At 35.3% G+C, this 11,608-nt stretch overlaps 1 protein-coding gene across 1 annotated transcript in view; it reads left to right on the top strand.

The window, feature by feature from the left end:
• The first annotated feature begins 556 nt into the window (after window positions 1–556).
• The window catches only part of KPNA5 (karyopherin subunit alpha 5), a 41,275-nt gene continuing 30,223 nt past the window's right edge, over window positions 557–11,608 (top strand). The window contains exons 1-5 of the mRNA XM_043439508.1: window positions 557–752; window positions 5,207–5,340; window positions 6,676–6,777; window positions 6,889–6,988; window positions 8,371–8,465. Of these exons, the coding sequence (XP_043295443.1) occupies window positions 749–752; window positions 5,207–5,340; window positions 6,676–6,777; window positions 6,889–6,988; window positions 8,371–8,465 (435 nt within the window). The 5' untranslated portion in view covers window positions 557–748. The remainder of the gene's footprint in view (window positions 753–5,206; window positions 5,341–6,675; window positions 6,778–6,888; window positions 6,989–8,370; window positions 8,466–11,608) is intronic.

Raw genomic sequence — 11,608 nt, 5'->3', positions numbered from 1 at the left:
GAACAAGGCTATATGTGTGTTATAATAAATTAAGAGTACTTTACCTGGAGTTATTTATTTCATACATCAGTGGCTACTATTTTGCAAAAAAAATCCACAGATGTTACGGAATCCAAAATTTTTCAGCTGAAGGGTTGAAACAAATGAGCAGAGAAGATAGGAAGAAGTGAATGAAGTTAAAGAAAATGAAGCTCCATGAGGTCAGGATTTTTATCCGTTGTGTATACTATTGTACCTCCGACATCATTAAAGTCTGGCACAGATTAGTCCCTCCGTCAATACTACGTTGTAAAATGAATAAATGAATGGATGGAAGCTTGGATGGATGGATGAACAAAAGAACGAACGGGTGAATGACAGAACTGGCAGGGAGCGCTATTGCTGGCAGGGCAGTAGGACACACTCCTGACACAGCAACGGGCAGAGTTAAAATCCCAGAGTCCAGAAGTGGCCGGATCCTCCATGAGTGGGTGGGGCTGGGGCGTCTGTTTCTCTCCGCCCCTCGGCCGGTCGGTGCAGCAGCTTCGCTGCGGCCGCCGCCGCCGCCGCCGCCGCCGCCGCCGCGTGCAAGGGCTTCTGGGAGCCCAGACCTGGGGGTCTGGAGTAAGGGGCGCAGGAGGCCGCCATCTTGAGTTGTGAGCCTGGTCTCTGTACTCATCGCTAGGGGCGGAGTGCTGACCCCACAGTTACCGCAGCAGCCGCCGCAGCCGGGCACTGGGAAGTCAGGGCGCCGGCTAGTGCCACATTAATGGGTAAGTGGGAGTGACACACGCCGGGTGGGGTGAGCCTCGGGTTTGGTCCTTTCGAGAGCTACTAGTTCCTGAGGCCACTGTTTTTATCTCTTCCCCTACAAAGGGTTCAGGGCCGGGCCGGGTTCTCTCAGCTTCTCCAGAGGGAGACAGCGGTGGCGGGGGCGTGGCAGCCAGACCTTTCCCTTGAGGACGCGAAGGCGCAGGGAGCTCAGAGCGTCTCCTAGAGCCAGGCTGATGCTCAGGAGCATTAGGCACAGGATCCTTTCGCCGCCCTCCCCTGCTGTCTCTCGGTAGTTCTTTTTTTTTTTTCCCCGATACATGATCTTATCAGACGTTGCCTGTCACTTCAGGGGCTCGGCAGTCTGTTCCGCAGCTCAGCTTGTTAGAAGTTCCTTCGTGTCCAGAATAAGGCAGGTTCGGTCCCAGGGGCCTGCGTGTCGCGCCCTCCACCTCCAGCAGCTGCCGCCCACCGGGCGCAGATGCCTGGAAGGGCTCAGTCCTGACGCGGGCTGGCGCGGGTTAGATGCTTCTGCCAGCTCACTTCCACGGTGACAATTTAATAGTGTCTCCTCACTAATGCCCAAGAGATGAGAGGAATTGAAAGCTGTGAGAAGGGATAGTGCTGTTTCAAAAGAATGTGACACTGGTATCTACTCTTCGTCTTTTTGAACGCTTTTTTAAAAAAAAACCTTCTGATCTGATGTCCCTTAGTTACAGCATTCCATGATTTATATTTTATTTTAAAAGTGACTTTCTCTCATGATAAACAGGAAATAGCTCTGTCCTTTAGATCTTCAAGTACTGCTTGTTTGCTTGTAGAGGCTCTGGTTGCTGCACTTTCCCCTTTGTACTGATCTTGTCATTTTACTAACAGACACCCGAGCACATAGAAACGCAGGCTTTATGGAGACAAGAAATTCCGTTAATCTGTAGTAGAAAAAGTTCAGATTCCAGTTGTTTGCCCAACCTCAGCACAGTTTTTTTCAAAGAGCGGAGACAAAAATAAGCTTATGGCTGAAAAAAAAAAAAATTCCTCTGGCAACTTTATAGTGTTTGAATGGCATTTTCTATATGTGAAATAACTTGTATGAGACAGCAGCCTTTGAAGTACAGTCTTTTAAGCTATATTCCAGAGAAAGAAAATCCCTTTGGGTGAGGTAGCTTTAAGAAAATCATTTTCCTTGAACTTTATACCCCCTTTAAAGCAACTGCAGTGAGGATGCAGATGTTAAATAAGAGACAAAAAGTTAGTTTTATAGAAGGCAAAGGAACAAATGATATATGAGTTGCTGGGGCGAGATTTTATTTGATTAGCATTTATCCTGAAAGATTTTAATTTGTCATTGCCTAGATTGATCTTCTTAGGAGTACTGTCTGCTGTGTGTGTTGGTAGGTACAAGGTGATTCAGTCAGATGTGGGGAGAGTGGCTTAGATGGTAAAGTGTCTGCCTACAATGCAGGAGACTCCGGTTCAATCCCTGGGTCGGGAAGATCTCCTGGATAAGGAAATGGCAACCCACTCCAGTATTCTTGCCTGGAAAATCCATGGACAGAGGAGCCTGGTAGGCTACAGTCCATGGGATTGCAAAGAGACATGACTGAGCGACTTCACTGCTTATCTTTTAAAACTATTCTTTTTTTTAAAAAATTTCTGTGAATTTATAATTGGATAGTTTATTAAGTTAGTAATACACATATATAAACAAACAAGCATATTGAGGGTGAATTCACAAATGTATTTTGTGTGCATAGGATATGTGATCAAAAGTTTAAAGGCCAGTGGCCTAAAAGATGCCTAATGTATAGGTGGTAAATATTGTAAAGAGGTTTATTGCTGCGAACATTTCATTTTGCTAAGATATTTTATACTGTTAAGTGTAATTCAACAACTAATGTGGAGCCTGGTTTGCTCGGTAATTAACTTTGTTTTTCCCTTCCAAGAGCTTAAGCTTTTATTAGTGCAACAGAGCTTTTATATATAAAATAGAAAATAATGCTAAATGTTGTTATTAAGAAAGTTAGATTGACATAAGTATTCTTATGACATAAGTTTCTAGACATAAGTATTTGTAGGTGCACACAGTATTGCTAAGATTAATTTATTGAATATTTTATAAAGAGATATTGGTTGATTATACATGTATTTTAATTGCACAACTATATACATGTGTTCAGAGGCACAAAGTACTTTTTAAATCATTGTAAAGTCCTCAGCCCTTCCATTCTACCTTTAGTTCCACCACTAAAGAAATTTCTCTGTCTTTACCAATGACCTAGTTATCAAGTCTATCTTCCTTCCAATGGCACTTGACTTATTCTAGACACTTAAATATTTGTGAGATAAACCCATGAATGAATAAATTGAGTGACTTTTTTTTTTTTTAGTGTCACTGCAACTGAAATATTTCTTTATCTTTTAAATTCCCTTCTTTTTCATGACTCTTATTTTCTTCTGATCCTTCTATTTATGTTTGGTTTCCTTTGCTTTCCATTTTCCATGGAAATGTGAACATCCTTAAGATTTCTCTTTTGGACGTCTTTCGTTTATAGTTCTAATGCTCTTGAATGATCATTCAATACTCTTTTCCTGAGTTTGACTCGTAATTTTTAACCATCTATAAATCAAAACCTTCTGTTTGTGCTCTATGTACTATAAATTTAACACATTTAAGATTAAAGTCACTATATATCATTAGAGTGGCTACAGTAAACAATAACAAAATTCTAATAAGGGTAGCCAGGATACAGAGCAACAGTAAGAGCTAATGGAAATGCAAAGTTGTATACTTACTTTTCAGAATGGCAATATGTTATAAAATGTGAAGCATATGCTTGTCCTGTTATCCATAGATTCTACTCCTAGATATTTATCTGAGAGAAATGAAAACTTATATTTAAACAACCTGTACATGAGTGTTTATAACAGTTTTATTTGTAACTGCCCTAAACTAGAAAAAACCTAAATGTCCTTCAGCTAATGAATCAATAAACTGTGGTGTATCTGTACAATAGAATATTACTAAACAATAAAGAATGAATTTTGATACATCCCAACAATATGGTGACTCACAGATACACTGTTAAATCAAAGAAGACAGTTAAGACTATATACTGTTATTATTTCATTTATGTGAAATTTGGGGAAAGGCAGAGCTATGGAAATAGTGGTTGCCAGGTTTTAGGAGTAGGAGAAGGACTAAATAGGAGCAGCAAGAGGAAGCTTTGGGGGGAATTATGAAGCTGTTCTATATCTTAATCGTGTTGGTTATATGCCTGAGCATTGTGTCAAGTTCGTAGAACTGTGTACTGAGTGATTTTTGTTGTATGTAAATGAAAAATAAAATAATTGAATTCATCGTTTTCATCTCAAAAACAAGGAGGCAAGAAAACAAAACCACCACGCCAGTCCTCCATCTGTATTCCCCGTGTTGGGTTATTTTGTCATTCTGAAAGAGTTGATGCTGAAAACCATGAAATCATCCTCAACTCCTTTCTCTTCCTTAGCACATTTTCCTTACGTTCACTTGGCCTCTAATTCTTATTGAATCAATATCTGAAATGTTTCTGGAATCAGTCTGTCTTCTGTGTTTTTCAGTGCAGCTACTAATTTACTTTAGGTCTTTATCATCATAGTTTGAAACAACCTTCTCTTTAATTTCTTAATTCTTCTCCTTAGGATCAAGACCAAATTTCTCAGCTAGATTTCAGGAACTATATATTTCAACATTACCTACCTTTCTAGTTTGATCTCCTGCCCCTTTAAAAATATATTTTATGTTTTATATATTTGTAAAATATTTGTGTTAATTTTTTAAAACATGTATAATAAAACTACTGAAAAATATAGAAATATTTCAGTATTTTAAATGAACTGATTATACTCTAGTACTGAAAATTGGTATTGTAGTCATAACTCAAGTCCTGACCTGTGTGACTTTAGTTCTTTAGGCAGTTCCTTAAGTAAATGAAAGAAGCCAGACACCAATAAATGTATAAGGTGTGCTTACTGAAACTTGATGCCATATTTTATTGAAAATAAGACAATTCATTGCTGATTATTTCTTGATCTTTCCAGAAGCTGTGATTTAGAAGTTTTTTATCCAGCTGTTTCATGATTATTTCCTGGCTAACAGTTATTTTAAGATGCACCTCACTTATAGAAAGGTTAAAATATCAGGGATAGGAGAGTGCCTCTCTGGATCAGTGAAATTAGGGTAATGACTTGTGTTTAGACCAAAATCTATTATTTGTTTGATAGTGAAGTCCTAAAACGTTTGATCATTTTCCTCCAATTTTGGTGTGGGGGTGAGAGAATGCATTCATTGTACATAATTTTCAGAATGAGTTTTGTTGGTGTATTTAATCCACAAGCCTGAATTTAGTTGCCCTAGAGTAAACATCTCATGTTATTTTGAAAGTAATTGATATCTATTTTCTTCTCTCCTAATCTTAAGATGCCATGGCTAGTCCAGGGAAAGATAACTATAGAATGAAAAGTTATAAGAATAAAGCCCTAAACCCCCAGGAGATGCGTAGACGAAGAGAAGAAGAAGGAATACAGCTTCGAAAACAAAAAAGGGAAGAACAGGTAGGTGTTTTAAAATATTTAATTCTGTTATTGCTAATTTTTAGATAATTTTAAATGAAAAATTTTTTTCTAGGACATTGAATATAAATATATTTTTATTAGAATCCAGTAATATTAGCAAATTCATAAGTCACAATCCTATTCTATTTTTAATCACTGACAAGAATAACTTTTCTATTCCATTGATGAACCTTTTATGTCAATATTTCTACCCCAGTGCTAAGACATATTTTCTCTTGAGCCTATTTGTATCAGTTCCACTCAGCATTGTAAAATTTGCCCCCTAGAAAAACATTAGCTATATTCATTTGTCACTTTGTGGTTTTCATAACTCTTGCCCCTAAGTTAATCATCATTTTCCTATGCTACTCATGCTGTTCCTCCTATAGTCTCATCAGGCAGACCTCTTAGCCTTATCTGTTTGGACTTTATATATGGAACATAAGGAATAGAAAAATTCATTTAAAAGAATGCATCTCCATGTTTCATTCCAAGATGCACTGAAATTTAGAAGTATTTGTAAATAAGTAGAAGGGTATGGCCCTCACATATATGAATTAAAACTACTATGTAAAAGGGACTAGCAATGTAGAAAGTAAAAAAAGGCCTGCTTTAGAAATATGATTATCCCCCCTATTTATAGCGTCTAACACAGTCTCTACTATATTACATGTGGTACTCAAGAAAAAAAGTCTGTTGAATAAGTGAGTAGGAAAAGAACTGGGGAGAGACTGAGGAAGAGCAGAATTTTATTAAGCTATCAAAAAGATTATACCAGATTTTTTTTATCAGTTTTGATTTATGAAATATACCTGTAAATCTTGCTCAGTGACTTGACCATGTCTCTTTCTTCCTCTCTTTTTTTTTTTCTTTATGTTCACTCAGTTAATAAGCATAGGGTCATCTTTCCTGAGAGTTGTTTTTGTTCCTTGTTAGTCTGATATACCGGCTCTGTTAATATATCATGTTATCTCACTCATATAACAGATCTGCTTTTCTTCTTAAATACCTCATAATCAGTGTAGGCATATGTGCTTTTCCAGGTGCTGCAAAATATAAATGTGTATTCTGTTTATGGTACTGGAAATTGGTTAAAAGACCTGAGATTAAGAATGTCCCAAAGCAGTCTATAGGACAAGAGCTAATCTAGCCCCAAATGTTTAACTTCTCTTGAATAATTTAGGTGTTTATGGTATGGTGATTACAAAATACTAAAATATTCAAATTTTAACTGATAAAATGATTGTTTTGTTTTGTTCACTTAAAGGAAAAAATAATTCTATGGGAATTTAGTGTTTTATGGAAAGCTTAATATATTATTTCTCTTTATTATAGTTATTCAAACGTAGAAATGTCTCTCTGCCCAGAAATGATGAATCTATGTTAGAAAATCCTATCCAGGATCCAGACATCAGTTCCACTGTACCCATTCCAGAGGTAGATATTACAAATGTATTTCAAATTATATTTCTTCAGTATTTCAGAGATGATACTGCAAAATTATTAATGTAAAATATTTAGATAATAATTACATTTTCTGTGTTTTAGGAAGAAGTTATTACTTCAGATATGGTTCAGATGATTTTTTCTAATAATGCTGATCAACAACTAACAGCTACACAAAAATTTAGAAAGCTGCTTTCTAAAGGCAAGAATTATTTTCATTGTGTTTATTTGATGTTACTTATTTCCTGATGTTACAGGAATTTGTAGTGCAATTTTGTTAGTTTTTTTTTTTTATTTTAAGACACTTTCTTTGCCAGTACATCTTAATTTTTTCTATAATAATCTCTTTTTTAAAACCATTATACTGTCAAAGTAACACATGTTGATTGTAGAATATCTGCAAATATAAAAGAATTTAAAGAAGCAAAATAGTTCCAAATCAGTCCCATTGCTAAGAAAGTTAGAGATACATATTTCTAAAATCTTACAGAAATATTTTTCAGACTTTTTAAAAATGGCAGCATGACAGCAGAGCATAAATGTAAAATAATTTAATCAATCAGATATTTCTTTTTTTCCAAATTTTAAAAAATGTAATTTGTATTTTATATTGGGTGGGAGTAAAAGCATTAATAATAGTATGTGTTATCTTGCTGATGTTTTGTAACTGTAAGAGCAGTTTAGGCTGTAGTCTGTGATTTACATTTTGAAGAATCCAGACTTTCCGTGTAGAACACTGAAACAAAACTTTGTAGTATTTTACTAACTTTTCAGAAATCGCCCAGGTTTTGAGAAAGTTAGGCTAGCAAATCTGTAGAAAAAAGAAAAGGAAGAAAGTCTGTTGCTTTTTTTTTTTTCTTTTGGCCATATTGCTTGACTTGTGGGATCTTAGTTCCCAACCATTGAACCTGAGCCCCCTGCATTGCAAGTGCACTGGACTGCCAGGGAGTCCCAGAAATATCTTTATTTTAAGTTTGCATTTATTTTAATTGCGTTTATTTAAAATTTGCATTTAAACTTCTTAGAGATTTTATTATTCTCTTAATTCCTCAGCCTATCATGAGAATTTATCAAGAATTCTAGATAGTTCAGTAGCATTTTTGTAAATAACATCTTGAGAAGATAGGACTTGCCTTGCTGAAAGATGTTAGGCAATTCATGGTTGATAGTGAAAGGGACATCCCTGGAAATTGGAGTATGGTTATGAAGAATTAGAAGGACTGTTATCCTTAGAAGGATTATTATCCTTTGATTGGTGTTTTGAGTATTGGACTGAAATACTTCCACACTGTAAAGGTGACCTCCTAAATAGCCTTTATAATTTTAAATATTTGTATAGGAAGTATTTTAAAATTTTCTTACTGTTATGCTAATGAAAAAGAATTTGCTTTTTTTTTTTTTTTGCAGTAAACATTGCAGTTATGAGACCATTTGTTTTCTTCAGTTACATCCAGCTAAGGGTTTCAAATCTGGGCAGTGAAATCTAGGAAAGAGTTATTTTGTGTGTCCTGTTAACTGACACAGGGTCCAGATCATTGTGCTTTTGTGTCTGCATAATAGCTTCATTCTTTTTTTAATTTTTAGAACCTAATCCACCAATTGATCAAGTTATACAGAAACCAGGAGTGGTGCAGAGATTTGTGAAATTTCTTGAAAGAAATGAAAATTGTACATTACAAGTGAGTTCTGTAGTTTACGTTCTTAATTATCTCTTTCCAGAAACGACATAGGATTAATTTCTAGTGAAAGCAACTTCTACAGTGCTGAATATATTGTAAGCATTCAGGAAATGTCAATAGGTGGCGATTAAAGGTGGTGCTACCTGTCTTGCCCTGGTCAAGTTTACAGTGCTCATTTTTGCTAGGAACTGTTATTTTCTCTAGAAATTATGATCATTAAACAATTTTTTTTGAAAAATATATTTAAAATCATTTGTAATTTTAAGAAAAATTTTGTAGTTGTCAACCTTTAATAACTTTTGCTTTAGAAAATCATAAATCAAAATATTAACTAACTTAATGGTAAAATTTATTTTGGCTCCTAACTAAAGTTGTAACTTTTTAATATAAACTCTTGTACCTCTTAAAACATTTTTTATCTGATTGATCAGTTCCTCTTTTTTTTTTTTGAAGAAAGAACAGATCAGTATAATCTACTTAAAATGTGACCAAAGTTAAGTGTGTCTTAAAGAGTGTTGCTTCTCAGTTATAGTGAAAATTTTAAGATGTCTTCCAAATAATTGGCTACTAAAAGTATTGAAGTTTGCAAATATTTTACTGTTTAAGATTGTTCTTCCTGACTTTCATTGCTATATATATATTCTTAAGTAAGTGTACAGGATGGAATTATATCAGGAATTGTACAGACCTACACCTGCTTTCTCAGTGCTCTTATTGGTATTGGAGAACTGTTCCTGGTATTTGAATAATTTGAAATTACATCTTAGAATAGTGTTCTACTTAATTTGAGTAATTTGGGAAAGATCCTCTTTCTAGGTATAAGCAACAAAATTTGCTGCACTTCTGAATATTACCCATCATGAGCTTTATAAAAAATGCTGAGAATGTTTACAATAAGGATAGTCTTATTGTCAATTAAGTGATAGTGCTGTAAGGACTATTAATCACCTAAAATCTATCTGTCACCTAGAGTCTTTAGGTAATAGTGCTGTAAGGGCTGCAAATCATGATCTGGTCTTTCGCTTTATTTGTCAGCTCTGAGTCCAAACTAAAACATAAGCCTCCTGATAGCTAATTTATTATTTGACACTCTAATTCTAAGTGATTGAAAGAAGAAATGAATGGATGTAATTGAATGTTAGTTTAAACAATACATTGTATAAGGCATTGTAGTTACAGAATAGTAAGATATTTCTCTCTTTGCAGAAATTCTTCACTCTGTTGGGGAAGACAAACACCTAAACAGATCTGTGATACTATAGTACACTTAGTGCTAACAGAAAATTATACAAAGTTCTTTGAGAGCAGAGAGAACATAGCAGCTTATGTTTACAGTGTTACTCAGCTAGTCTTAAGGGAGAAGGAGAGTTTAACAGGCTGAATAAAAGGAAAAGTAATTTCAGGTTGTGAAAATAGCATGTGTAGAAAGCACATAGTATTCAAAACACTGGGGATTTGAGTGTTTGTCAGTCGTGTGTGTGTGTGTGTGTGTGTGTGTGTGTTAGTTAGTCACTCAGTCATGTCTCTTTGTAATCCTGTGGACTGTAGCCCTCCAGGCTCCTCTGTTCATGGAATTCTGCAGGCAACAATACTGGAGTGAGTTGCCATTTTGTTCTCCAATTAATCGTTGTACTTGAAACCTAGTGAAATTCAACAGTGTGTTCTTGGGGCAGCTATATGGTGTGCCATATTATCCAAGTTAATATGAAATATGTTGTTCAAACCATAGATCTAACTGTACTAAGTTCTGTACTGAGAGTGCGTCTGTCAGTCCACTAAAGTTAGCCCAGGTACCCAACTAACTCAATTGGCTATATAGTACTGTCCTGTAAAAGGTTTATAATACTTTCCACACAAATAATACATAAAAAACAACCGAAAAATAAAGAAAACATTTTTAATAGCATAGTATGCTACCTTGAAAAGTACAGTAGTGAGGTACAGCAGCTGGCATGCCAGGCGAGAAGAGTACTGACGAGGAGGGAGAGGAAGTGGGAGATGGTAGAGCTGGAGGATCATCAGCAAGAGGAGATGGGGGTTAAGCTGCAGACTCACTCTTGCCTGATGTTGGTGGAACACACATTCACATCTTTGAAAATTGGCGTCTTGAAGCTTCATATGTAGGGGACTTACTGTAATTGAGAGGCCTCAAACTGGGGACCTACATGTTTGGCCTGCACATGTTTTAAAATATATGAATTTAGATATCAGGCTTTCGAAAGTTGAAGAATTTCAAATGGAAGTCTAGATTTGGGGCTTCTTTTTACAAATCAGAAGAATTGGCATTGTTGCCACATACTAAAGATCTATTGGAGTTGAATAGGAGCTCTGCCTCTTTTTTTTTTTTCTTTTTAAAATTATAACCATTTTCTCTTGTTTTAGCTGTACTTTTCATGCCTTTCACTAACGCTTTTTATTATACTTTTATTAATCATAATAATACCTACCTTAATGTGAGAAGTTGTCTAGGCCAAATATTTTTAAAGCTATTGTCACTCCTTAATTTGCAGGTCTAATTTGCTAGTTTGTTAGAGAACCATGACTTAAATTTTTCTCAGTTGCATCATTATAAATCCATCACGGATAAGTATATCTGAATTCTGATTGATATGAGTAACTTCCCAGAGGCTCTGCTACTTGAAAGAATACCACAAGTTCTTGTAGCTCTGTTAATAATGAACTTTGACCTTGAACTAACCACCTAAATGTATGGCTTCCTAATTTTTCTTATTTCTTAAGTGAGGAGGTTAGGAATAGATGATCCTTAAGGAAACAAAAGTACCTTTTATGATTCTAAGTTCCATAAATATTCTATTTATTAAGTGATGTGTATCATTTTGTTTTAAACGGCTTGATTTAGAATACCTGGCTCCCTAATAGTCAACATCAGGGGTCTTATGAAATATAAATTCAGATGTGTTCATTTATTGTTCATGATTTTATAAATTTTTATTACATTCTTCTCAGTTCTTATTTTTCCAGATTGACGAGTCCTTTTTTAAAAAAATTAAGTATTTTTACCTATCAAATCTGATTTCACATTGAATCTTATTAATCGTAAGTGAATCTTTCTCTCAGACTTGTTCAGCTAAGTCTTGACTCCCTCTCTTCTTCCTTTCTTCCTCTTTTTGGCATTTCTTTGG

Source organism: Cervus canadensis, chromosome 20 (assembly GCF_019320065.1).
Source record: "Cervus canadensis isolate Bull #8, Minnesota chromosome 20, ASM1932006v1, whole genome shotgun sequence".
In the NCBI taxonomy this organism is placed as follows: domain Eukaryota; kingdom Metazoa; phylum Chordata; class Mammalia; order Artiodactyla; family Cervidae; genus Cervus; species Cervus canadensis.
The sequence above is the reverse complement of the archived record's forward strand: the minus strand, read 5'-3'. Positions and strand labels throughout refer to the sequence as shown.